Source organism: Empidonax traillii, unplaced genomic scaffold (genome assembly GCF_003031625.1).
Source record: "Empidonax traillii isolate 1590-97213 ecotype Southwest subspecies unplaced genomic scaffold, ASM303162v1 scaffold286:size1162393, whole genome shotgun sequence".
In the NCBI taxonomy this organism is placed as follows: domain Eukaryota; kingdom Metazoa; phylum Chordata; class Aves; order Passeriformes; family Tyrannidae; genus Empidonax; species Empidonax traillii.
Window position 1 is genome coordinate 276,044 of NW_020955479.1, and position 27,644 is coordinate 303,687.

Consider the following 27,644-nt stretch of genomic DNA (forward strand, 5'->3'; position numbering starts at 1 on the left):
TGTCTTCACACAATAAAGCATTAGTAAATTATTCCATAATTCTCATTGCCTCCTGAAGAACATTCTAGCACAAATCCCAGTGATTTGCCCAGTTTTCAGATGACTTAGGTGAGCGACAGAGGCATTTCCTCCCCAGTTCCTCACTGCACTCCCCTTAACCACAGTTCAGATTTACCCATGACTGAAAATAGTCCTTCTTCCAATTTTTGGATTTGTATTCTCTGTATGCAGAATCCAAAGCTGCCTCCAGAACTGCTCAGCTTTCATTAAAGATTTATTCCGAGGTTTTATTAAAACTCACTGAGTGCTTCCTTTCTGGAGCTGGTTGTGACTCACATGTACAACTGGCTCTGAAACAAATCCCGCTTTTCAGGCAGTTTCCAGTCTCTGCACAGTTCTCATCACTAAAAGGGCTTTCAGATATGAGACTTTTCTCTATTCCACAACTACTCCCCTGCCCAGGTAACATTTCTTTTCATATCCCTCCTGAGCCCAGGGATCCCATTACCTGAGCCCCCAAAAATGGCCATATAAGGAGCCCCTGCACTGCCCAGGTGATGTACAAGACTCACATGATTCATTTCCTTGTCTGGAACAAGCCAAAAAAATGAACTAATTTTCCAGGACACTTTATTTCTCTGTATTTATTAAGATATCCTCTCCTACTAACAAAAAAAATGTACCATCATCCCTAACGCTACTTCCCAAGTTTTTTGTGCCTGCAATAGGTTCTCTGCTTTCAATTTTAACTGGAAAGCTCCTGGGAGCAATTCTATTTTATTTTTAAAATAAGATTATCTTTGTAAAAATTATCATTAATCACTACTGGGTAGGAGAGCTGCTTAATGAAACATAAATCTTAACACAAGATGGATCAAATCGTCTGAAAAAGGATTCAGACCATTACATTTCTAATTTTATCTGTCTATACACTTACCTAAACATATAGGATTTAGTTAATATTTCTGTATGCATGTAGATGGCCATTTATGAGAAATTAATGTTCTTTTTAAATACCGTGCATTGCCTATTTCTTCATGGTAAAGTAAATTTAATGACTGAAAGGGGAAGGAAACTTTCTGTTGTTATCATTGCTAAAGGCACAGCTTTTCCTGTAATGACTGCAGCAACCCTGCAGATTCTGGGGCTGTCACAAAAGAGATATTAGTGAAGCAAACCATGAGATTCGTGTTTTTTGAGACATTAAAAATGTCTCCCACATGCAAACAATTATTTGGGATCGCTTTATAGGCATTTGGTCCTAAAAGCCGGTCAAATATCGAGAATATTCCTGTGTGTTCCCTTTTAAAATCACTTGCAGATATTATGAAGTTAATGCTCACAGCCACTGACCTAAAAAACCCATAAATAAAATTTATCAGAGTGGTGTGCGTGGCAAGATCTTCTAAGGAAAAGAAAATTTTTATGAGACTCTAGAGATGTGCCAGAATCCTCCGAGTTTGCCTGGGCAGAGGCTCCTGGGCCAGCTGCCCTCAGCCAGCAGCGTGACAGGCCATTCATGTGCAGAGCCAGGAGGTGGCTCAGCGTTCATACACTCATAAATAATTTGGAGAATGGGCAGGGGGGAGCACAGAACTCCCGGGGAGGTCGTTGCTGGAGAGGCTGCTGCGTGTGCTCTGCAGGGATCGCTGCCAGCTCTCCTCTCCTTCCCAACGCCAGAGGCATCACCGAGGAACGACACCCCATTTTCTGTATCCTTGCAGCTTGGAAAAATAGCTTTAACCCCCCCCTCCCCCTGAAAACTCTGGGCTGTGTCTGTGTTTTAACAAGGTTTATGTAATAGGGGGGTGCATTAGCTGCCAGCAAGTCACTACCAGCCTGTCTCTAAATTGGTGTCGATGTCGGGAGGGCAGTTCTTCCCTGTCAGCTGCTGTCACATCCAACTCCCAGCCACTCACAGGGTCCCAATAGCGTGGCAGCTTTTTATAAATCAGTGCACCAAACGGGGTTATTTTTCTCACCCAGGTTATTGTTCATTCACTAGAAGAATAATCCCAAAATAAAATTAAGAACAAAATCGCAACTGTGATTCAACCACCTACAAACTCACCCTGAATTATAAGACGGGTCAAGAAGTAAATGTAAGAGTGAAAAAGCTTGTAGCACACATCAGGGGGGAAGAAAATTCAGTGCAAAAAGCAGAGATTAAGAATAGCAGAAACTGCTTTATTATGCCTAAGAGCAAACCCCCCACGTCAATCCAACCTATGAAAGGGTCACGAACTCAGTGATTTCACAGATAAGCAATTCAGGAGTGTCGCTATAAAAAGAAAACTACCCCACTGATTTACTTCAAGTGCAATAAATTATTAATATTCAACGCAACTCTCAAGCAAGCAGCTCAACCATTGAAAATAAACCACTGATGTTTAAGAACTTCAACACAAACGAGCTCTGAATGGGGCAGATTGAGCAGCCCTGGCAAGACGGAGAGTTTTGGCAGAGTATACCCATCCAAAATTCCTACTCATTTGTGAAGAAGTGTTGCAGGGTCTCTACAATTCACACAGGAAAACCTGCACGTCCGTGTTTATGCACCTGGACTGAGGATCTGGCCCAGCTAAATGGAATTAAGTGTATTTATACAGAGGACTGAGTCATTCCCACCATTAGTTCAATTCAAAACCTGCCAACTTGGAGATTTTAGATAATCTGACTGAGCCAGTGGCCAGCCCCACCTGGCAGAACCCGGCCTTGCCTCCTTCCTAGAATTCACTGGGGGAAGAAAACTCATTCCTATTTACAACATTCCATCAGGAAAACACCCTGTGTGTGTGTGTGTGGACTGTGGTGCTTTTTGGAAACAAAAAGGCACCACCAAACCCTCTGGGCAATTCTGCAGAGGCAAAGCCAAACTGGGATGGGCTAAACCCTGTCCCCTAAATGTCCAAATCCTGCAGTTGTCATCTGTGAGCTGTGCCCTCCTGGGCTGCCCTGGCTGGGGCTGGGAGGGTCGAGCTGCCCATGGAAGCGATTTGCGAGATGCCAACCCCAGTGCACGTCTCCATTTAGCAGCACAAATGTTTTGCATGCAATCAAGGCTGGCTAGGAAAGAACCAGCAGGAACTAATTAACAACCAAAACAGGATGCAGAGCAGAGATATTAAGGAATTCAGCTGAAGCAGTTCAACACCTCCAGAGTAATTCCTTTGAAAAAGATTCAGACCAAAGGCTCAAACCAAACAGTCAATCGTCGATTATTTTTCCTGCTGTTCCTAAACCTCCTGGACATTTAATTCACCTCCCTTCCCAAAGCTGAGGGCAGTGATATTGTGTCTGGCAGCTCTGGGAACTGTATATTCTAACAAAGGTTTTCTCCATAAATATTTTAGAAGCAATGACAATCTAGGAGAAAATTTTTCGCATAGCAGTGTGTCCATGAACTAACTGACAACTGCCAATTTCCTTTTCAGTTAAACATGCACAAAAGGCACCTGAAATGTCATTTGGGCTTAGTCTGTACAGCAATTTTTTATTTAAAGGAACAAAAAAGCAGCTTACTTTCAGAACAACTGTCACTTTTATTTAATGAAGTTTTCTGAAAGCTTAGAAATGCTGAGAAGCCTCAACCCCAACAACAGCCCTGAAATTGTTTTATACATAACAAGGTTATAGTAAACATTTTTCTTGTTGTCCAGAAACCTACTTAATTGTAGGATGGAAATGTTTTATTTATAAACACAATAGAAACAGCAATTGCCAAGTACACTGACACCAAAAAGAGCAATGAAGAAAACCCAAGAAATGTCTGTAACACTTTGACCACGTTCATATCTCAGAGAAGACCTTTTCAAATGGAACTGTGAACTAAAAGGATCCTTGTTTGTGCAATCGTTTTACAGGGCCTTGGTACCACAAAGGCCTGTGACAAATGTTTTTGTCCCTAAAAGGATTATAAACCCACTGAATCATCAGAAAATAAGCACATGTTATTTGTCAAATTATGTGTATTATGGCAGAAAGTTGAAGCCATATTTAAGAACCTTGCTGCAGAGCGGCCTAGAATAATGCAAACATTACATTTTGTCACTTGGATGATTTTCAAATTAATTCTCTCTCATGGTACAATTGCTTTTAGAAGCTGCATCACCATCTCTGAAGTGCCTCACTACTTAGTGAAACCACCTCCTGTTAATGACAGTACCTTGGACAAATTTCCCCTCCCACGTCGACAGGAAGCGATTTGAAAAGTTAAGCTACAATTAAGCACCACTTGGGATCTGTTCTGATCCCTTCAACTCAGTTTTATCCAGCTTCTCCTTTTCAGTGCATTTTATGAGGTCTGACAGGAGAAATATGGAGGTATTTGGATTCAGAGAGCACAGAGCCTTGGAGAATACAGTGGCAGGAGGAAAACTTGCTGGCTCTGTAAGCTGTGAAAATTCAGTGGGATGGTCTCATTTCCTTTCTGCTGACCACAGACTCGGACTGGGTCGGTGGGGGGGTGTGGGTGTGCAAGTCTGGGTGTGCACAACCAAAAATTACTCATAAATTCTGGGAGAAACAATTCCAAGGAAGTGAATTGCCACCCTCTCTTTCCTTCCTTTCTCTGCCTCCTCCCCATCATGGTAACCTTAAGCATAAAGAATGAGAGAATTATGTGGGGTTTTTTATTTTATAATTCACTGGGAGCAATATTTGGGATTGAATCCAAGCTGCCTTTGTTTGTTCAATGCTCTGAAATACAGGAAACAACTCCTCAGCTGATGAAAGTTTAGTGCATCTCTTGTGTTCTGAAGATGATGGGCAACTTCCTGAACAAGATAACCATCCTACAGGGCTGCTTTCTACACGAAAAAATACGCCATAAAAGTGATTTTCTAATTAATATTCCTGAGTTTTTAAAGCCATTACTACAGCTTTCATTTTCCTATTTATTTTTACGAACCCCAGTTCTTGATTCCAAGACACTTTGTATGAAACCCTCACACTTCTGAAGGGAAATACTCCATCAGTGGCTTTAACACACCAAGGCCTGACCAAGGCACACAAACCCACAGTGCATATTATACATTTATAAAACCTGGAAAGTTCCAAAGCGAGCTGTTTACCTGTTACTTCCAGTTTTTCACCGATGACTTCAGCTTTCAGGTAGATCCTTCCCCTTTTCTCTGTGTGGTCCATTCCACAGAGGCTGGGGACGTTTATCACACATTGCTTATGAACGTTCATGTCACAGGCTGTGAAGACAAAAAATGGTTCAGACACCCACGAGGAGCCAATAATTACGATCCCACTGCAAACACAGAGGAAAGTGAAAGTTAAGACTAAATGCCTAATTGTTGGCCAGACTTTCAGATCACAGCTGGGTGGTTTTTAACCCAGTGACATGGCTGCATTTTACAGTACAGTCTGCAGGCAGTGAATAAAAGAGAGAATAAAAAAATCTACTTCAGAATCCTAAACATCACAATTAATGATGTGCAAGGGAAAACAAAAGTGAAAATGGAATAAGGACTTGCTGGGAATATGACTAAGAAAACAGAGCATTCGCGTCAGCATCACCAGTGAATGGAGTTTAAATTGATTACTTGATTTTTCTAGCAGGACACTTCCAATACAAATTAAATACAAGGAAAATACTGGACCTTGGCTACAGACTGAACTGAATTTTCAGTCTTTTAAGAGTGTATTCAGGAGGTTTTCTCAAAACTGCCACAGCAAAGGCTCTTCAGCCACATCAAGCTGAACACGCTGTGTTCTCAGCAGCAGAGGTGATTTTCATTAGTAGGTCATTATAGTGCTGAAATATCCACTTGAAATATAACAGGACTATAAATAGCTGACATTTGAAACACTATTTTCCACAGAAATGAATTATGAGGCTGTTACCCAGGGTTTCCACTTACTTTCTGACCCACCCTTTTTGGTACCACAGAAAACCTTCACTTACTGTCACACTTCATCCCTTGGTGCAGGAGCCCATAAAGGAGGGACCCACAGTGGTCACAAAAGGTGGGGCTCCCATAGGTGTGGATCTTAAACTTGTGCTTGCTTCTGGGATCCTGGAGGAAAAAAAACAGACAGATATCCTCAAGTCATAAAAAATACACCTTTAATATATGACTTCAAGTACCAAAAACTTTCCAGCTCTGCAACTTCTGCCGCAGGAAAATACATTTGATTGTGTAGCTTGTTCACAGCCCTCAGTGAGGCACCTGCACTGGCACATTGGCCTCACTTCCTAATTTTCCTTTGCTCTGGTGTTGTAAGAGTGAGTCAGCTCAGAGAGAACACAGCCTTGCTCCATGATTTATCTACACTGAAACTTCACTTACTGACTGCACAAGTACATAAAGTTTAATGACAGTGCTCAGCCCGTGGCTGGAGTGTCACAGAGCGTGTGTCTGTTTGCAGAATGTCCTTGTCACTGTTCTGAAACGGCCACACAAAATACAGCAGGGAAATAACTGTTAATGGGCTATTCTGAAACAGAGGGCTGGAAAATCAGCATCTCACAGAGGGTATCAGCTTGGAACGCTGCAACTTTATAATCTGCATTGTAAATGAAAGGGAACAACTTTTAACTTGGAATGGAGTAAATATTTTAAAGACACTGCTATTCCCATCACGTTTTTGAACAGAGAAACTTATAGCAAGGACATTTTAGCCACCAGCAGCTTGGAAATGTTTCCTAATTTAGGACCAGTGAAAGGGAATACACTCAAATCACTTAAATGTATGACACGTCCAAAGACATTTGCTGTTCCTCTAGGGGTAGAGATCCCCTCTGGAAAACCAAGACACTTATAGAAAAGGAATAAATCACAAACTCAGCATGTTCACCCATGCCAGGCCCACTCCACACACACCAGACTGGAGATGTGCAGTGCTCAAACAAAGGGGGCAACAGCCCTGTCCTGTGCACATCCTCTCTGATACCCATCCTGATATCTCTCGTGGCCATTTCCATCCCAAAATGTATTTTGGTCACAACTAACAGTACCCAATCTTGATCAGGAAGACCAGCAATTCTTCATTAAAAAACATACCGGGGTTTGAAATGAATCCTTGTAACATTCTTTTCAGGAAGATCACAGAAATCATGAAATGCCAGGTCTAAAACATCCTCAGCTAATACTCAGCTGCAAAGTGAGACCTTAAAATGTTTTTTTCTTCTGTTTACATTTTGTATTAATATGCCTTTATATTAGATAAGAACTATTAAACTGTCTTATAAATATACTGATTTTTAAACTTCACCTGCCAATCAAAAGCAAAGCCCAGCATGTAATCCAAGCTGGAAAACCCGAGGGGCTCTTTCTTCAAAAGGCAAAGATTCCTCCAGTAAAAGTGTTTTCTCAAGAAACGTGAGGACTTCTAACATTATTACCATAAAAATGTGACTATGAGGAGGGAAAATATTGGCTTCAAATTTTAATATTTTGCCATCTTGCCCTTTGTGAAGTTTTTTTTTTGTGTTTTGGGAGCAGTCTTCAAGTGAATTCATTCCGGCACTGATTCTGAGTTTTATCATGAACCTATCACCATTATTTTTTCACTGCACAGGAAGAAATTGTACAGCACCCAGGGCAAGAAGTAAAGACTTTACATTAGGAATTCAAATGGAGACTGTTTCAATAGCTCTGCTTGTTACACAGCCCGAGATATGAAATACAAGCTGCTAACAACCGTGTTTATTTAGTAAATAAACCACATGGAGTGACATCCAGGGCTCCAGACAACATCTGGTTCGGTATTTATTGGAGATATAGCAAAGGGCCTCGTGGCACAGGGTCATGGGAACGCTGCTTTACAAAAAGGGTTCTCTGATGGCTCTGGGACTATATGACTGCAAACAATTCAAACCACAGTTGGGAAGCTAATTCTTCCTTAAATTGTTTTGTTTAGGAGACAGGAGGGGACTTGCTGCCTCATGAATATACCCACTTAAGCATAACTCTGGTAAGCACATCTGTGGCTGAGAAGGACAAAAGCTTCCAAGAATGACACTGAATAAACAGAGTTTTTAAGTTGTGTTTAACCTCTGATGTAAGTGGTATTTATGAGCATAAAGTAATGATACGGGGGGGAAGGAACTATGGGAAATTATTGTAGTGAATGTCTATTAAATACATGGAACCTGTATATTCTCCCGAAATTATATCACACTACCAAATAATTTCATTCCAAACAATGGAACATCCATGTAATTAAGTGAAGCAGGGGGGTGTGTGCCTTAAAAATGTTGTGACATGTAAGGACAGCGACGCTGCTGTCACTGCAAAGCAACCCCAGCTCGTGTGCTCCTGTGCCTAATTCAGTGTGACTCCAAAAGCCCAGGAAACAATGAAATAAAACCAGTCACACGGATAAATAAATCAAACTTTGGAGTTGGCCCTGCATGATTCATTATATGGTATTTGAATCATCATTTGCTTTCTATAACAAATGCCTGTTTTCTACCCTTATATGAAAGTCCTTATTGTAGGATGTTTCAGAAGAAAAAATTTATCATGAATTAATTTTTTTAAGGAGCAGCAAATAAGTTCTGCCTATTATTAGTTATTATTCCCTCTGCACCCGTGAAGTCATTCCAGGCAGAGCATAATAAAAACAGGACAATGGAAAACAGTCCCAAAACTACTCCTGAGCTGGAAACTTGGTAGGAAATCTTTCTCAAAATCCCTTTAATACCATCTAAACAGAAGAACCTAAAAAACATTTAAACCCTACAAATAAGAGAGTGCACTCTTCCTCAGTATTTAATCCTATTTTCTGTTTAAATTCTATGCTTTTTGAGGTTTTTTTGGTAAGTTGAAGTACAGAAGACAACTTGATTTTGCCAGCAAGTCTGAGCCCATCAAGAGAAAGCCAAGAGAACACTTCCACCCATCACAGATGATAAAACCTTTTAATCTTATTTTTATATTAACAGGGATTTTTCATGCACTTACAACTACCCTTGAATCTATAGTTTGCATTTTAATTATAAGCAATCATATTAGTAATAATTAGTGCATTGCCAGGACTAATTACTCACATTACCAGCAATTATTTAATTAGTTGTTAACGCTTCCCAGTGTTAAATAAGCATTAAGGGACTTATTTGAATCATAGAGGAAATAGCACCATATTCAGTATTTTTTGGCTAAAGGAAAACTATGGAGCTAAAGGGAAGCTCCTGTAAATTTTCTTCAAATATCCCCTTTTCATCAATGTAAACTTTCAATAATTCCCAAAGCAGAGCTGGCAGTCCCATTTCATAGTAAACACAGGGAGCCAAGCCAGGATATGACAGATGAACTGCCAAATAATGGCTGCTATTTGCAAGAGAACTGAACTTTGCACTAAACTTGGCATAGATTAATTGTGAAACTCTAAAGGGAAAACCCACTTCTGCTTCCAAAATCCGTCAAAATTATGGAGGGGGAAAGTGGCAATGGGAAAGCAACGGGAAGGCACTTGTTCAGCAGTGATGAATGATGGGCTCTATTAAAATTCATGTTATTTTCATGCTAAAAAGTGAATTCTGTGCTATGTTAAGACAATCCCCCATTTCTGTAAGAACAACTGAATGCAATATAGCATAATTAAATGGGAAAGGAAACTGGGCAATCAATATCACTGACATTTAAATATTTGTCTTTGAAAAACCCTTAAACTGGCAAAAATCTGGCCAGTGCTCTGCAATTCCACTGCTTTCCAACAGACTGGGTTTCAGAGCCTGTAATGACATATATGGGTGCAGCATCCCTATAAAGATGAACAGCAACTGGGCATCCACAGCCCACACAGCTCTGAAAAAAAAAAATCAAAATATTATTCATTAGTCTCAAAGCAGAGACAAGATTGCACAGAGTCACAGTGACCAGGAGATGTGGGCTGCTCGAGGTGGAACTACTGCCAGGAAACCAAAAACGGAGCAGAAACCCTTAAAAAAAAAAAAAAAGAAATCATGAGTTTGCAGAAGTGACTCCCCCAGCCAAGCCAGCTCTGGGTGTGCTCTAAGGAGTTCCGGGAGCCGGGCGGGAATCCTGGCAGGGATCCAGGCAGGAATCCAAGCAGGAATCCAGGCAGGAATCCTGCTGCACTCCAGCAGAGGGAAGCAGATGAACACGGAGGCATCTCCCCAACCAACACGTTTGTCCCTCCATCTCCTGCCACCGGGCTCTGCCTTGCCCACTGCAGCAGCTGTGCCACCATCCCTGCTCCTGCCTTTGTTTGGCCCAAACGAATCCATTTCCTTTATTGAAGAGCCATGGAAAGCACCCTCCTGCCAGGAACCATTCCAGCATTTTTTGGGGCTCAAAGCCGGTGGGGGGGGGGGGGCTCTGCAATAATTGAAAGCTCCTGGTTACCCAGCAGCACATGTCAAACTGTGCTTTAGCACATCACAGACCAGCTTGTGAGCAATATATTTCAGAATTCATCCTAAGAGCTCCCTTTTGATTAGGATTTTATTCCCCCTGATAGCAACACTGAACCCGCTATCATTTCGCAGGCGTTAAAATCACCAGGGGGCTTTTGAGTATAAAATACACAAAGCCCCCTTAAAATATCCAAATTGCTTCACTTAGACAAAAGAAAAAAAAGTAATTCCTGAGCCTCAGCAGCATCAGTGGTGGTACTGCTCGTGTTCCTGTTGGAAAGAGGGGTGACCACACATTCCATACATGCAAAACAACATCCAAATTGTTACAAGAGATACCAGCTCACTGTCCCTCCTCACCAACAGCAAAGCCCCAGGAGACTGGCAGGTGTTTTCCTCTCTTTAATACTCAGCCTTCAGACATTTCCTACTGTGGCAGAAACACTGAATCCTACATCTCTCTCCCTGTCCCCTCCTCCAAATGTCTTTAAAGTATGGATTGTAAGGAGCTCTGCTCCAGCAGATCAATGAAACCGCTGCAAGTTGTACCACATGCATTCCACTTAAAATAGGTTTGACTTCCCCAAGCAAATATCAAGTTGATAAAACATATTTAAGAGGAACCAAGCGTGGTTTTCTCTCCACAGAGCCAAATCCCACATTCATCCCACGCTCTCCTCGGGCAAGTTTCTGTTTCAGCTGTGAAAGTCTCCAGAATCGAGCTTTTCTAAACACCTTCTGAGCAACCACAATACCCAGAACCCCACTCAGGTCCATGTCTGTTTGAGACACCTTCTTCTGTTTGCTGTTTATTTTCCTACTGAGGCAACCAAAATATTGGTTGGTGAGTTATTTGCTTGGCATCTCAATTTGAGAAAGCAGCTTCAACCTTGAGGAGCTGCAAGAGCCAAATGCTTCTACTGGAAATAACTTCCAGGGCTTAAAATATGGTTTCTGTGATCAGAATTCAGAAGCAAGAACAGTCAAAGCTGCTTGTTGAACTGGTCACCAGCTTTGCTCTTCCCTGGATGGATGAGTCTGAAAGCAGAGGGAATCTGAGACTCTTGGGAATTATTAGGACAATATGACTTTTTAAAAACAAATTAGGAAATGCTGAAAGTTTGTTTGATATTTCACCTCTCATAGCCACAGCATAGGGAAATTTTACTGATTTCAGGAAAGTACAATAAAAGATAAGACTTCTACTGCCTGAAGAATCCAAAATGTCCCGGGGGGCTGAGGGTGGTCGGGACCTCTGAGACCCCCGAGCCCAAACCTGGCTCAAAGCAGGGCCAACCACACAGCAGTTGGGTTTTGCAGATGGTCATGGGGTTACTCCTCCCCAGCAAGACTCCACAGAGCTCCAAATCCACCTGCCAAGCACCCAAAAAACATCATCTATGGGTTGAGATACAGCTCCTGCAGCGGAGGAGGAGAGGAATGGCATGACCAGGATTTCTGACTGGGTGAGAAATCACACACGGGCTCTTTCCAGGAATCCTTCCTCCAGGCAGGATTTAGAGTGTCAGTGTTTGGAATGACTCAAGGGGATAACCTGGACAAGGAATTCATTCATTCATTCATTCAACCCACTGACATTTGCAGGATGGGAAACCTGAACACAACTGGGAGGTGTTCGGAGCATAAGTGGAGTTTATTCAACTCTCCAACAGCAGTGGAAGGCAGGGGTGGGATAAGGAAATGAAGACTAAGCAAAAATACAGGTAATAAAACCTATGTAAATTAATCTTTGAGGCTGTACAACGATGATGCAAAGGAGGAGAGAAGAGATGGGCTCTAATCCACGCTGGATTTCAGAGCTAAGGCAGGGCAGGAGCCCCGAGCTCCTGCACACACTGCTGTGCAAACACTGCTGTGCTCCTGGCAGACCTGCACCAGCACCTCTGCACCACAGCAAGTTCAAAATGCAGCCCATTCCTGCCTGGGTTCAGGGGCTGGAATGACATTCAGAAATGAAGACTGATTCTGAAGTGCTGCAGAAGAAAAGCCTTTCATGATAACAAGTGACAACCCAGCTAAAAATAACAACAAAAATCTCTTCTCCCGTCGCTGTTACTAAGACCACTTCTGTTCTTTATCACTCTGAAAAGAGTTAAGAAGGTTCACAAACAGAAAAAAAAAATTGTATTTAATTAAAACTAACAAATTTCAATCAGCTGTTTCTTCTCTGTACTTGTATAGAAAGGGGACAACTTGAACACGGTTCAAAAATGATTCAAAGGCCTATTTTTCAGTCCCCTCCTGGAATTCACAGTAAATTATTATTTTTAATTAAAAGAAACAGGTGGTCATTGAATAAACTGCTTTTGATTGCTGCCTTTTGTTCCTGTTCCTCTTGGACAGAATAGAACTGATTAAGTTGGCAAAGGGAGAAAGAAGATCTGCATGACTGTACTCCCAGGGATTTGTAATTTCCTAATTACTAGAAAGACAGATAAATTCGGAAGGGACTCGGTGTTTACTGGCTATTTTTTCCTCATTCTTTTTTAATGAAGAAACTGCAGTATAATTACACAAAGTGCATAAACAAAAGATCCTGTTGGAAAATGATTCACGAGCAGGAGAAATGGAGAAAGGTTTGGTTTCAGACACAACTTCACATCCCATTACCACGTGGAAATAATTTCAATAAAGACAAAATCCAGGGATCTGGATTTAAAAGGAAAAAGAGAGACATAGCTGTATATGGCTTGCTTAAAAACCTTAATTTATTAGCTTTATTATTTTGTCATTTGTTAATTAATTTGCTGAAGATGCACTTTTCAACACAGAGCATCCTTTTACACCTTGAGTGTGTATTAAAATATATATAGTTTAAAGTGATCAGCTGGGAAAAGTAATTTTAACAAATTCCTGCTGTGCAGGAGAGTATTGATATTGAGAGGTACAGTGTGGTGAATTGTTCAGTATTCCAGTTACAGTGTAGTTTCTTTGCTTCCCAAAGGAGCTGCAGTGTGGTTGGGTGCAGTGCATCATTAATGTAATAAAGGATTTAACACCAACAGGTAACGTTGTCTGCTGTCACTGTGTGGCAGCAGGTTGCAAGAGGATTATTTTACATTATTATAGCAATAATTTCTCATCAGTTCTTAAATATTTAAATATATTTGTGCACAATACCTCCTCAGTTCTCAAATATTTCAAAGTATTTCATTACTGGCCAACTTGCTCATGATAGAGAAGATACAACTTATTTTCTCCCCCCATTACCCTCAGCTGGAGCTCATAATATCCTTCTTTCAGTCACCTGAAGGGAAAACGGAATGAGAAAAGGCTGAACTTCACCTGAAATGCCCCATTTCCCTGTAAGAGCAGCGACCCTGAGGGCAGAGGTATCAGGTCAAGCAATCCAACATCTGCTGTAGTTTGAGCACTGTTCATACAGGGAAGTGGTACATATTTATCCAATAATAAGGGGGAAACGGGAATGGCTCCAGACACCCTTTGAGAAGCAATTGCAGCCCTAAGTGAAGTTCACTGGTGGCATTTCAAGGCTTCAAAAAGCATCTTTGTGACCCCGGACTTGCAGAGCGCTGACTGACAGAAGGAGACAAAAATGCCACGAACTCAAGCTCTTATTTGTAAAGCCAAACCTGCCCTCACTTAGTTCAGTCTAAGGTGGTTTCAACAAAGGTCTTGACAACTTATTAAGCGACAGATTTGAGCACAGAATCATGAGTTGATTTGCCAAAAAAAAAAACAAACAAAAACAAAAACACAACAACCCAGAGCAAAGGAGCAGCGGCGCTACGAGCAGGGAGAAGGGAGGCAGTTTGCTGAGCTGCTGCTCTTCCTCTGAGCTAATTCAATATGCAAGGCCCTGAATAATAACTGGTTTACATTTCCCACTCCTCCTAAAATGGCGAGGAACCCACCAATTTATAAAGGCACACCTTGCTTGTTCTCTTCCTGCACCTATTTCGGCAGCACCTTCTCTTCTTCCCACCTCCCACGGCGGCAGCTGCAAATTCCAGCACAGTTCCCGGGAGAGACACTGCTGTGTCTGGATGTATTGCCACCAAACAGGAACATGCAATATCCATACATGCACTGGCACACACGTCTTTGGTTTTTTGGACACAACTTCACTGCAATCTTGCACTGATACCTGTTAATCACATCCAAGCGAACAAATGCGCTTAAAAACTTTCCTGTTCCAAACAAAATGACCCATTTGTTTATTCCGGTATCATGGCAAAACTGCGGTGAACTGAGCACAAAATCACTGATTTTTGAGAAGTCTGAGGAACTTCTGCTCCGAAATCAGTCAGAATTTCACAGCTCAGCTGCTCCCCTCGCACAAGAACCTGTGGGCTGTCCTGGTGCTCCTCATTTGACAAACTTTATTAGAGACAGACACAAGTTTGAAACACCCGAGCAAATTGCCTTCAAAGTCACTCACTGAATAATTCATTATTGCCTGATATTTTATACATTGGTTAAGCACCAAGAAAAAGGCAGGAAGGAGGGTAAAATATGCATAATTTAAACCGACTGTCTCATTTCTGTTCTTCATCTCAGTTCTGTCTTTTGAGAAGTACGAACATTAGTACCTACAAACCAGGCAGATATTTCACAAAACAAGGCAGAGTTTTGCTCTCCAAAGACAAAAATCCCATGGAACGATTGCACATATGAATTATATAAATGACTGCAGGATTTGCCTCAAATATGTTTACCTCCAAATCCACACCTCAGTGTGAAAAACGCTGCTTTCAATAAATCACAGCCAGGATCCCACCATGGGGGATACTCAGGCACAGAGTCCTTGAATGATCTTTTACATTGTATAACCACTGAAACACTATTTATTTCTGCATTGAACAGATGTTTTTTCCATATGTCTAAATAACCCTTCTTCAGAAAAGTAACTCAAGCACATTCGATTTTGCAGACCAAGGAATGCAGGCATCAGACTTGTTAGTATTTATAGGACATTTGGTATCGTTTCTACAGCAAAGGCAGGATCTTCTCCCTGGAAAAAGTCACTAGTCCTACTCCTCTGAGTAAAATATAAATAGGCAGCTAAGAGGGGATGTGCAAGATGCTCTGACATTAGCTTTTGTACTCAAGTGCTGACCTTCCAATGGCAGAGATCCCAGACAAGCTGCCTAATCCATAACATTTTTCCATGGCATTGTAGCAGTTTCTATTTATCAGCTGGTTAAAAACTCAGAATAACAATACTGAAACTTGAAGAAAAAGTTAACAGCACCCAGCAAACCCCTGAGAGAATGACAGGCTTTTAGTACAGCCTCCTGATTTGCCAACTTTTGGCAGCTCTGTTTGTGTTTTAAACCTAAAACTCGATGCTGCTATTAGAGAGAAGAGTGTTTTGCTGTTCCCACAGCTGAGAGCACACTCAGATTAAAAATAAGAACTGACACAAATCTGCTGTCCCTTGGGCAGAATGTGACCCTTTGGAGGTTTCCTAATCAAAAATGTGAACACAAGAAGGACTGCTGTAATCACACCAGAGGAGTGCTGGAAGCCCTGGAAGAAGGATTTCCTCACGGCTGCCGTGGCCGCGTTGCTCCGGAGGCTGAGTGAGTCTCAGCTGCTTCACAGCATCAGGAAAGGTCCTCACAGCATTTAGCAATGAATAATAAAATCTATGAATATTTAATGGCTGGCAATTAACTGTGCACTGTTCAAAGGAGAAAAAAAAAAAAAAAAAAAGGAAATACAGAAAGGCTTCACCGAACCACTTAGTGACAGTGCAACATCCTCCTCCAGCCTCGAGACCCATCCACAGGCAGGAGTTTCAGTAATAAGCATTTTTCCATCTCCTTCTTTAATTACAGTGTTTTTCTCAAGGCTGCTGATGGCAGAGGAGCTTCCCAGATTCCACTGAAGGCTGTGGCTTTGGAAGGATGCCTGCACAGAAGCCCTTTGCTGGCAGAGTGCTTCCAACAAAGGGAAGACGAGTTTAGACTCTGACTTTTTATTTCTCAGGCATCACTTGTGGGTAAAACATCCCCCAGTGGAGACACTGCACTGAACACCTACACCAAGGGCACCATGAACTCTAGAAATACTTGGAACTGGGAACATGAACCAGGGCCAAACTGTCCAACAATCCTCGTCCATGACACCGACTGGAACAGTTCTTGAGTTTCCAGGTGAAGGAAGGCCCTTCAGTGCATGTTCCTCTTTCCTCCTCCTCTCTGGCGTGAGAGGTCTCAGCCAGGGGAAATTATTGGTGTCCTAAATGCTGCTGTGCATGTCATCCATCACTGATAAAGTTCATCCTCTTGAGTGCTACCAGTTCTGTTTTATACAGAAAATGTGTATGCAAGAGCAACAGGCAAAAAAGAGTGAAAGAGAAATAAAAAAAAGTAAAAAGCTTAAATTTAGTAAAAAGGATAAATAAATAAAAAAGAGCAAAGAAAAAGGCAAAAAAAAGTAAAAAAGGAAGAAAAAACTGGAAAGGCCTTCTGTTCTATTCCTAAAAGGTATTACAGAGCAGAGTTCATCAGGATTACGGAGCAGCATTCTGGAAAATTGCTTGCATGTACAGCAGCTGAATGAAGTGCCTTTTTCCTCATCTGCAAGTAAAGTAATTTTTTAAAAGAAGAAGCAAAGAAACTGCTCTTCCACTATAATCCAAATATACAGATTAACAGAGGCTTTTTCTAGCCTGCTAAACCTTTGTAAGGCTGCTTCCAAAACAATTATTGAAATTAATCCCAGGTACAAATGGAGCTGCACAATATTAATCTTGCTGAAAGAAACATCAGACGTGATAAACAAGTAGAAGACTGACATGAGGAGCAAAGAACGGGAAAAAAAATCTAATCTTTGCAAACCAGTTTTGCTAGAACTAGTCAGGTGATGGGCCTGTGGGGCCACATGAACGCTGCTGCTGTCACTCAGATGTCCATCTTTCCTTCTGTAGTGGCCACCTTGGCAACAGCTTGGACACCCACAGCCTACCAGGAAGAAACCGGAATAAATTCAAGGCGTTTCTTTAGTTGAAGGTAAATCTAAATACAAAAACCTGGGAGAAAAATCCTTCCATAATTGACTGCCCCATGTGCATAACATGGAAAAAACTGAAGTGCAGAGCAGATATCTATGAATTGACTGTCAGAAATTATGGTGTGTCTTCAAGAGTCCTTAAGAAAACTCCCTTCATCACAGAAAACGTCTCCTCGTCCTTAAATGAAACAAACCCGAGGAAACAATAACACTTGCCCTCCAGATGAACTTTCACATTTCAAAGAAAACAAACGGTCGCAGATAATACTTTTACAATGTACATAATCTGACTTATTAGATGGCGACATAATGCAATTAGCATGACGTGGCTTAATACTCACATAAACCCTTCCGTTAGAGTTGATACTGAGAATTTCATACTGAGGAAAAAAAAGACATTTCCTGCATTGTTCCTCACTGGCTTTTGATAAAAATACATTAAGGGATGAATTTCAGATTTGCACTACATGCTTTATCTGTTCAGGAAAAATAAAGGTGTCCTGCATCAAGTAGGCAGAGTTTTCCTGCCTATTATTCCATGGATTGAATGCCTTGCACAACAGAGCTACAGTTATGGTACAAAATGTCCTGCAGCCCCTCTGATCCAAGACTAACAGTGAGTATCTTTTGATAAGAGAGGCTTGTGGTAAATCCTTCCTTCGGGAAGTGGAGAGGGCAGAAGGTGCCAAGATGTAGGACTGAGCCTCACGTGACTGCCACAGTCCTGATCAGATCCATGGCATGCCCAGCAAATTCATGGAGGGGTTGTAAAAATAAAATTTTTTTTTAAATTACAAAAATAAAATACCTTTTTTTCCCCCCCTCCTATAATGAACATCTTAATCCTTTCCTATATTCTGGATATTTCTGTTCAGTCAAGATCATACCTGAGTGCTGTGCCAGTTTAGGTTTCAGCTGGAACTCCCTACCTTGCCCTTTGGGGGATTTATGACCAGCTCTAACGCCTTGAAACAGTCCCAGGGACAATGACAAAGCACTTGTCTGCTCCAGCAGACTCAGCCTTTGCAAGTGCTGCTGGAATTTGACCATTTTTGAAGCCAAAACCGGTCGCTGACTTTGCACCTCCCACCCTTCGGATTAATTCCAGACAAATAAATAATGTGGGACAAAAACCTATAGAAGGGCAAAGCTCAGTTCAGCCATCAGGAACAAATCAGTGCTTTATATACACAGATCCTGCCTCATAAATGACATTTCCTCTGCCTGCACTGCAGTGCTGGAGCTGCTGAGGACGAACTGTTTCACCACTTTCTGCAGATCAGTTGCTGGGGAAGGGAAAACCACACTTTGGAGATCTGATTCCAAGGAGCTACCTGAGGATGTGTAACAACCCTTCACTACAAGAAAATGACGGAAAAACAAGTCTCAAAGGAGATCACAAAAAGGTCTAATTTTTCTGCTGCCAGAAATGCCAACAACAACCCCCACTGTGCCTTTCTTGCTGTCACTGAGAGCAGCCCCAACCCCCTGTGCTCTGGGGGAGAGGCAAAGGGGTCTGATCCACTTCAACATGGGCTCACTCTGACAGGTAATCAAAGCAAAACCCAGCTGAATTCCCAAGCCAGGAAGACTTTTCCTGCCCCTTTGCCCATTACTTTATTGCTGTGCCTGAAGACTCTCCCCTAGCGGACACAGCCCTGCAACAGGGTCCCACTTAGCATTAAACAACCTGCCCCTGGGTTACTGCGAGCGAGGTGACTCTGACTGAACCTGGCACACAAATCTGTAAAAATACATCATTTAGGAAACAATGAACTGAAACCCAGAAAAAAACATCAGTCCAAGTTCAAACAAAAATTTAGTTTCTCAGTAAGTTAGAAAAGTCAAATTAAATTTGCAGTAAAAGATAACACGAGGTTACAATGTAAAAACAGTAGTAATGATGTGCTAAACATTTAGAAGATTAATATTACCTTTCCCAAACGTGTTTTTAAAAGGGGTTAAAACAAATGTGTCTCTAGGAACCAGGGTTGCTTTTAGCCCCAAATTCGCCCGATTGTTTCAAATCCATTCACTTGCCCACAGTTCCTGCCATTACCCCCGTGCCTGGCTCATCAATCACAGCATTAGAGATTGGCACCTCTCTACTTACATTCATCACTTCTCCATTTTCCTTCAGCACTTTGCATCATTAATTTATCAAGTCTCATTCCATTCGACTCCCACGGCCACTTTAAGTGTGACAGAGCATGGTCTTGTTCTATCGTTTTCATTTTTTTTTTACATCTTTCACGTCAGGCAAAACAAATAAGGCTACTCTGCCACAGGAATGCAACACTGAGAGGAGAGCTCTCATCAGACATTAATAAAAATTTAAGTACCTGAAGCAGAAATACAGCATTATTATTTATTGTTATTATTTCTAATGTGGCAGCACCCGAAACAAGCGGAGCGTTTTCCTTATACAGGCACATTCTCCTCTCCCTGTTTTATATGAGCTCTTGGAAAAGCTCTATTAAAGCATTTAGACACGTTTTAGTACCGCAGGAATTTCATTTTTATCCACAAGATCTTTTGAAACAAGAGTAGATTTTGAGCCTGTCGAGCAGCAAAATAAATTGTCCGACAGAAAGCAGCACAAGGGAGTTCAGCACAACCCAGTTAACTTATTAGTCAGCGCCAGACACGGTGGAAACCTTTCCCAGAGTCATCTGGGCAGTCTCAAAGGTCACAGCAAACCTGCTTTTTGACAGGCCACGTCACATTCCCAGGGCAGAAGCCACACTGGCACACCCAGGGGTTTTGTTTGGTTTATTTCGGGGTTTTTTTGAAGATTTTGCAAATAATCACTGTTCTAGAAGCTCGAAAATAAATCAAAAAAAGCGCAAAATAAAGGTCTCCCACCTTCTTTTTTTTTTTTTTTTTTTTTTTTTTTTTTTTTTTTTTTTTTTTTTTTTTTTTTTAATCCATAACAAAACAATTTCATTTGGAAGGCACTGAACTATTGTCCAGAGATTTTACATTGTGGAACTGTCCTCTATCAGTGAACCAGGACGTATCTATGACTAAGAGAGAAAGAATTAAAACAGGCTTGATTAAATATGACATTTATCTGTGCAACTACCACCACTGAGCCACTTATTTCACAGACTAAATACAGATATCATGAGTCAGATTTTCTCCTCTCTCCTTATTACGTTCTGTACGACACTGCATTATATATATATATATATATATATAAAATACCAGAAATCTCATCCAACCAATCCCTGCCAAAAGAACAATTCCCAAGCGCTCCATAAGTAAAAATCAAGCAGTTCTTGTGACGGAGAAATATTAACTTAAAGTCCCAGAGCTGTGCACTGGTTCTTCATGTTATATATGAGATGGTTACTCCATCTCCAGCCAGGGTTTCAGCTGGGTCCCACTGCCTGTGTCCCTTAAAAAGCACAGACTTAAAACTGCACGTGGGACTTGATCCAATCCTTTTTCCTTTAACTACCAGCTGCTCTGTCAATATATACTATTTAGGTGTGACTTCTGCTCCAGATGCAGCTCAACCTTCTCACTGAGCTGAACATTTCTGCTTTTTCAAGCTGGCAGGGAGCAGGAGGTTTCAAGCCCAACACTCACTCATCAGCACAGGTATGTTCTAGTGTCTCCTAAAATATGTAACCTTATGTGGGACTTTTTAAAGGCCTAAATTAGGAAGAGTGTAAAAAACAGCTTGTTCCCCCCCTCCCCCCCCCCAAAAAAAAATTACGTATCATTATTTAGCACAATTAAGTAGAAGTTTATTTTCAGCCTGCCTCAAGACTGTACTAAGAAACTATATTAAACCCAACAGAATAACATTCTCATGCCTGTTCAATCAGAGAATCAGGTAAATACTTCTTCAAATCAAAGTTTTCTTGGTTAAATAAAGAAATGTTGAATGCACAGACTGAAATAATGCCCACAATACGAATGCTGAATGCTTCTAAACTAAGATTACATGTTTTAAAACCTCCTCTCCAGAGAATAATATATACAATTATAACTGTCTTTACATAAACTGCAGGTTAAAAAAATGAACAATGACAAAAGCTGTGGATGAAAAACACTACAGGAAAGTATTAATTAGTCTGGTGATAACAAATAAGAAACATAAATCCTTACCCTAAAGCTTTCTGTAAGCCTTGATAAACCACATATTTGTGTTCAAATATTACAAGTTCACCCCCCATCCCCAGAGCATCATGAAATGGAGAGTTTAGAATAAGGAGTCAATCCAATAAAATGGTAATTTGTTTGGGGAACTGCAGGATCAAATGGCATCATTGATTTGAAAGGGAACTCCTCAGTTCAAAGATCTGCCCGGAGACACCGAACGTGCTGGGATTGTTTGGGGAAAAAAATACGACAAAGGAGCAAAGAACAGAAGGAAGAGACGGGAAAATTGAGCAGAAAATCGGAGATGTCGCACCAAGAGGCTCAGGTGGAAGGTTCTGAAGCTCCTTACGTTGTGCTACAGGGTACAGGCAACACACCCAGGGAATGTGGGCTTGGATCAGGCTCCCAAACACCAACACTGCACGAGGCAATCGCCATTCCCAGCGCCCACCAAGCCGACAGAAAGTCTAACACCTCCTCAGGCAGCAACTAAACGTTCCATGGATCTGCTCCCCCAGGCAGGGACGCCTCCTCTGCTCCCCTGGGAGAGGCACCATTCCCACCCCAGCACAGCCTGTCCTTTCCATCCCAACCCCTTCCAGGCCCTGGCTGAGAACGCTGGCTCGGGCTGGAGCCATGAGCACCCCCCGCACACAGAACGAGCCATAAAAACCACCACCAAAGCCCTGAGCTCTGAAAACTAAGCTTTAACCAGCGGAAGAAGAAACTTTTCTGTCAATAGACGGGTGCCACACCACTATGGAGTCAGTGTGCTGACAAGGGGACCCTCCTGTCGGTGGGACTTTCTGATTCCTGAAGCAGACATCTGCTTCCAGATCCCAGGGGGGTTGAATTATTTTTAAACTCTGAACAAAGAACACTTAGTACCACATACTTCCAGTTTCACAGCTGGGTTATTTTAAGGAGGCAAGAAGCTCACTGGAATAAAACTTTTTTTTTTTTTTTTAATTTTAAAATATTTTAGCTTGAAGCTATTAATCTGCCCCTTGAGAATTAAGAAGTTCTTAGAAGACTCATTTAGAATATTCAATATCTTTCAGAGCTACAATCTTCTCACATGGCCTTAAAATAAATGCCTGAAATATCTCACTTTAATAACCCAAATGGAGCCCTTGTAAAGGAAGGGATTGAGTTTCTCCTTGATTAGAAAACTTACTCTCCCAATCTCCAAATGGAAAATGTTATCCCCATAAACATTTCCCGAAGATGAGGAGCAAAGACCTTTTTATTTTCACAATGCTCTGTGAGGGCAGAGAGAGCTCTGCAACACGGGGGGTGTGGGATGGATTTGAGGTCAGGAGATTGGGAATTGTCTCCAGGTCACTGTAGGTCAAGGCAGGACTCATTTGAGTGCAAGCTCGACAAAACCTGGGCTAATATGAAAAGGCTGCTTTTGCTAATGTTTCATCACTGACTTGATGATTGTTATTAAGTTCTTAATGAATTCAAACTCAATTTACTCACAGTGACATCAAGCTTTAGCAAATTTTCATCTTATATATTTATAATGGAATTAAATTTTCCTCTTTATTGCAGAATTTTGTAACTGTCTCAAATTTTAAGTTGCTTTACAGATGCTCCTTCAGCCTTCACTGAATCACCCAAATAACCCAAACAAAAATTACTGGTTGTCTTCTCTGTTGTTCTCTTCACAAACAAAATGAGGTTTTTTTCTTTTTCTCCAGAATAACTCAATTTCCTTTAAAAGATTGTTAAAATAAGTTTTAAAGAAAATTGTGGAATATGATTGTACAGTCTAAGCATCTCAGGATATAATCAGGGAGGATATTCTGGATCCAGCAAGTTCATACAAGGTCAGGGCTGTGAATATCCCAAAGGAAAACCCAAAGGAAAGCAGGACAGGTCACAAAGTGCTTCAGCCTCAACCATGCTCTTACAGAGATGCTTGCTTAAGAGTGACAGTTATTTAAGTCTGATGAACAGTTATTTACAACAAATCCATCTGAAGAAAATAAAATGTCACTGTCTTTTCCACTTTTAACTGCATGAACTGTGAATATTATTATCAGAATCTCAGGAAATTCAGCCCTGTGGACAAGACCTGTAGCACGCTGCAGTTCTCACTCTTCCAAAGAAAGATGAAAAGGGACTCTGAGGGCCACTAAAAAATCTAAAAGATTTGCCAGGCAAAACGATCCCTCATCTGAGGGAAAGGTGATCAACTGCTCAAAACTTCTGCCAGCCAGTTAATGAAGATACTTTGGCAGCACCTTCTGCAGAGAACACTTCCAGCAAGAAATGAAACACCATCTGCATGCACAGAGAAGGAAAAAATAGTGGGTTTGTATTAAAAATGAGTTCCTGATCAGTCATTCAGGATGAGATGAGACCTGGGGCTCAGGAGGCTAAGGTTAAATGATTGCGTTAAAAACTTAATTAAAGAGAGCAACCAAACACTGAAAAGGACTTCAGGAAAATATCCATGCCCAGTCGAGTGAAATCCTTTTAATCACAGCAGAAGAATCAAAAATCCTAGTTCAACTTACACAGGGAAGAAAAGAGCTCTTACCTCTCACTGTCAGTGCCAGAGGAGGTAAGTCATGACTTCAAAACCTGTCAGCAGTCCCCAGGCTTTACTGCTTTTATCTTCTTCTGTCTAATTAAGAAGAGATGCCCAGAAATGTCTCAAACAGGTCTAAAACTTAAGGCACCACCTAAAGCACAGATGTAATGGAGTAATTCAGTGCTGTGAATTGCCATTAGAAAAGTTACCTGGGAAATACTTGAATTCTTACAGATTTTTCCCATCATTTGAAACATTAAGGATGGAGCAACTGCAAGTCATGATACATCAGCAATGCACCTGTTTATCTGTTGGCCAAGCAAAATATCCTGTCTGTAGGAAGAGCACCCTGGGCCTTTCACACCTGATACAAGACACCCCCACCTGCCCAAAGAGCTCTGAAGACAAACTTCTGAGCACCAGAGAAACAGCAGCAGGGGAGGAGATGATGTTCATCATCTTTAAATGGGGTAACACCCAGGGAGGGGAGAAGGGTCGGGGCAGAAATTTCTTGGGAGCCCCACGGAAAGGGAGGAAGGGAAAGCACAGGTGTGGAACAAGAACATTAACACTACTTAGTTAAAAAACAAACCAGGAAAACCCCAAAGCAAAGACCTAAAGGAGTAAAAGCTGAGCAGAAATGCCCATTGCAGAAGTGTGTCCACCACTGCTTGTACCTCGGTTGTGTTGCTCCTTTCCACCTGATGGACCCTCCCAGGGGCTCTACCATTTCCTTCCCATTTAAATTTCACTTTAAATGGAAAGATGGACATTTTTAGTTCATTTCCACAAACACTGGCATTTTTTTTCCCCCCTAACTTTCTCCAAACAGACAGCAAGTGCTGTCTCAGGAGGTAACAAGCTATATCTTGAAGGGACTGCACAGACTAACAACGTGCTTTGAAGAGTACTAAGGAGGTCAATCTGTCCAATTCAGTTTAATTGAACTAGACACAGATGGTATATGATTTAGTTTAATTAGGCTGTAGATAAAGAACATCTCAACATAAGGCATGCCAGTCAAGAAGTCATTAAACAGGAGCCTATACTCGAAAATGCACAAGGCCAAAACCTTTGCTGCATAACTGAGAAACTGGGGCAAGATCTCTTTCTACCAAAGGATCAAAAGATCAGTCCCATTAGGAAGAATAAGGACAAACTTCACAAGTTGGTATAGGACCGAAAAGTAAATTGGGGAAATTGAAAAAATGCATTCTGAGAAAAATTTATTTGTTACGAAAGTAAAGCTGGTTCTTTCATTACAGAGACGTAATACAATAAGGCACAGTAATCTATCACAAACTATAGTTACAATTAAATAGATTATTCTACCCATCCATTAGGGAGATTTAATTAGGGAGTATCATTAGCAAGGACATAATTCATTTTTTCCTTTGTTTTTCGATTACTACCTCTTAGTTTTCCCCCTTTATTGACAGACTTCATTTTTAAGTCATCATCTTTTAAGTCTGAACAGCATTAACAGACTTCTAAAAACTAGCTGTACTCAGATGATTTTGCACTAGGCTGAGAATATTGGAGAAATCCAGTTAAAGCAGTTTTTTCCTACTCTACTTTTTTTTATTATTATTATTCCAGTAACTTTTTGGAACCAACAGTCTCCTGCCACTGGCCTTATTTACACTCCATCTCTTAATCACAATGAATAAAATACATCTAAAAGCTGCAAAGCTTATAAAAAAAAGACGGAGTGACTGTGTAATTCTGTATTTGAGGCAAAATAGATGGTGATTATGGGCACATTTACTGCAACAAACTGCAGCAGGGACCACAGCGGTCACACACAGTCCTGCCACAGACACCACCTGCAGTAGAAATTTCTCCTTATCATGGCTATTTGAGCTTCCCAAATCCCAAGGACTGCAGGAGTACACCCTAAACTGCAGCGTCATCTCCTATTCCATTTCCTGCTAAATGAACTATACATTTTTTTATCTGAATTTATAGGCACCATTCACCAGCATTTCTGCAGCAGTTCTTGCCACCACCACCGAAGCCAAAGCATTTTCTGCCTGGCAGTCTGTAGGAGATGCCCTGAGCATTTCTGAACAATCCACATTTTCCCGAGTGCTCTGCACAGAGCAGGTTCAGCACAGGGTATTTTGCATCTTCCCAGTTCTTTATTGTCGTTGTAAACCTTACATACTCTTTATTTTTGTGTTAAACAGTTTAAATACCAAGTTTGTAAATCAAGCACAGTTCATTAAGCACTGAAGACTCCCACTGACTTAGATGCACATTTTGTACTAATGTTGGAAATGCCTGGGAACCCACTGTTTCCAAGACCTTTTCCTGAATTTCTCTTTGCTGTCTGGATTTCCAAAGCAGTACTTTGCATCAGCCCATTTCACCAAACTCAGCTTCCAGCCTGTTCAGTTCAGAGCAGCTCACATTTATATCGAGCTTTCCCCTGACAAATAAGTGATTTCTTTAAACTGGGATGCTGAGCCACACAAATTGCAGTCCTGAGGTTTTTTTCCCACCCAGGTATTAGTGTAACTCTGATGCTTTTTAAACATACCTGCACCATAAATACATTTAGATGTGTGAGGAGGTTTATGCACCAATAGACATGCAACTGCATAAGGAAAAGCCCATGTGCAAACAGCACATATCTTAGATTTTTAAACAGCACAGAACACCCTCCCACACTCCCACATGAGGTGTTTATGATTTATTAACCTAATTTTCAAAAGCACCAAGTGCCTACTTGCAGCTCTCGTTGGCTCTGCTGGGGAACACAACCCCTGAATGGAAAATTAACAATATCTGTGTGTGTGGATGAGGAATTCCATACCCCCTTTAGAGGAGGGCAAATTTTGCCAAAAGGCCTTAATTAAAACAAAAGAAATCTCATAGTACAGATCTCTTCATGGGTGACAGTCTCAGGAGACTAAAAAAATTCGCTGCTTATGAGGAGGAACTTGATTTTTAGATGTGATCCTCTTGAACCCCACCTTCAGGAAATGTTTAATTTTTGGAATTCTCCATTGATTAAGACACATTGGTCTTTTATTGCAGCGACTAATAACCCAAATTCTTGGAGTGTATCCCAACTTGTATTGGCAAAACAAGCAGTAATGAACCTGAGCAAATGGACTCTGTGACAGGAGCAGAGAGACTGGAAAATAAAATGCAGTGCAATGACAGCAAAAGTGAAAACAAAATTTCAAATGGCACTGTTTTCCTCATTTATTTTAGAACTACTTGAAAATAAACTTTTATTAGAGTAGCCTTTTCTGGACTATTATGTCACTAAAGTGACTTGATTTAGATATAGAAGCTCCTTGAGAGGGTGCCTGGAGTAGTTCAGGTCTATGTTCAGTCTCCTCATTTGACCCCAGGGCTTTATTGTTGCCAAATACAAAGCACTGGGAAACACTTTGATTTGATTTGAGCTTGTAAGATCAGTAAACAGCTGTACCTTCTCACAGAGGAGCAAAGGATTAGTCTGGAATGGGAGAATAGAACATTTTCTACCCCTCTCTTCTCTATTTCAATGTGCTTCCAGCAAATTTTTTTTAAAAAAAAGCAGGGATGTGTGTTTCTATTTCTCTTAATTTTACCTCTGTGTGGCAGTTTCTAAATGAAGCCTGTTAAATATAAACTCATTTGTGTTTGACCCCAGTC

At 41.2% G+C, this 27,644-nt stretch overlaps 1 protein-coding gene across 3 annotated transcripts in view; it reads right to left on the reverse strand.

Moving 5' to 3' along the window:
* PRKCA (protein kinase C alpha) overlaps positions 1-27,644 on the reverse strand; it is a 129,312-nt gene that overhangs the window by 39,849 nt on the left and 61,819 nt on the right. For all 3 annotated transcript variants that reach the window (XM_027890368.1, XM_027890366.1, XM_027890369.1), the window contains exons 4-5: positions 5,915-6,026; positions 5,073-5,201 (exon numbers count right to left, since the gene is read on the reverse strand). In XM_027890368.1, the coding sequence (XP_027746169.1) occupies positions 5,073-5,201; positions 5,915-6,026 (241 nt within the window). The remainder of the gene's footprint in view (positions 1-5,072; positions 5,202-5,914; positions 6,027-27,644) is intronic.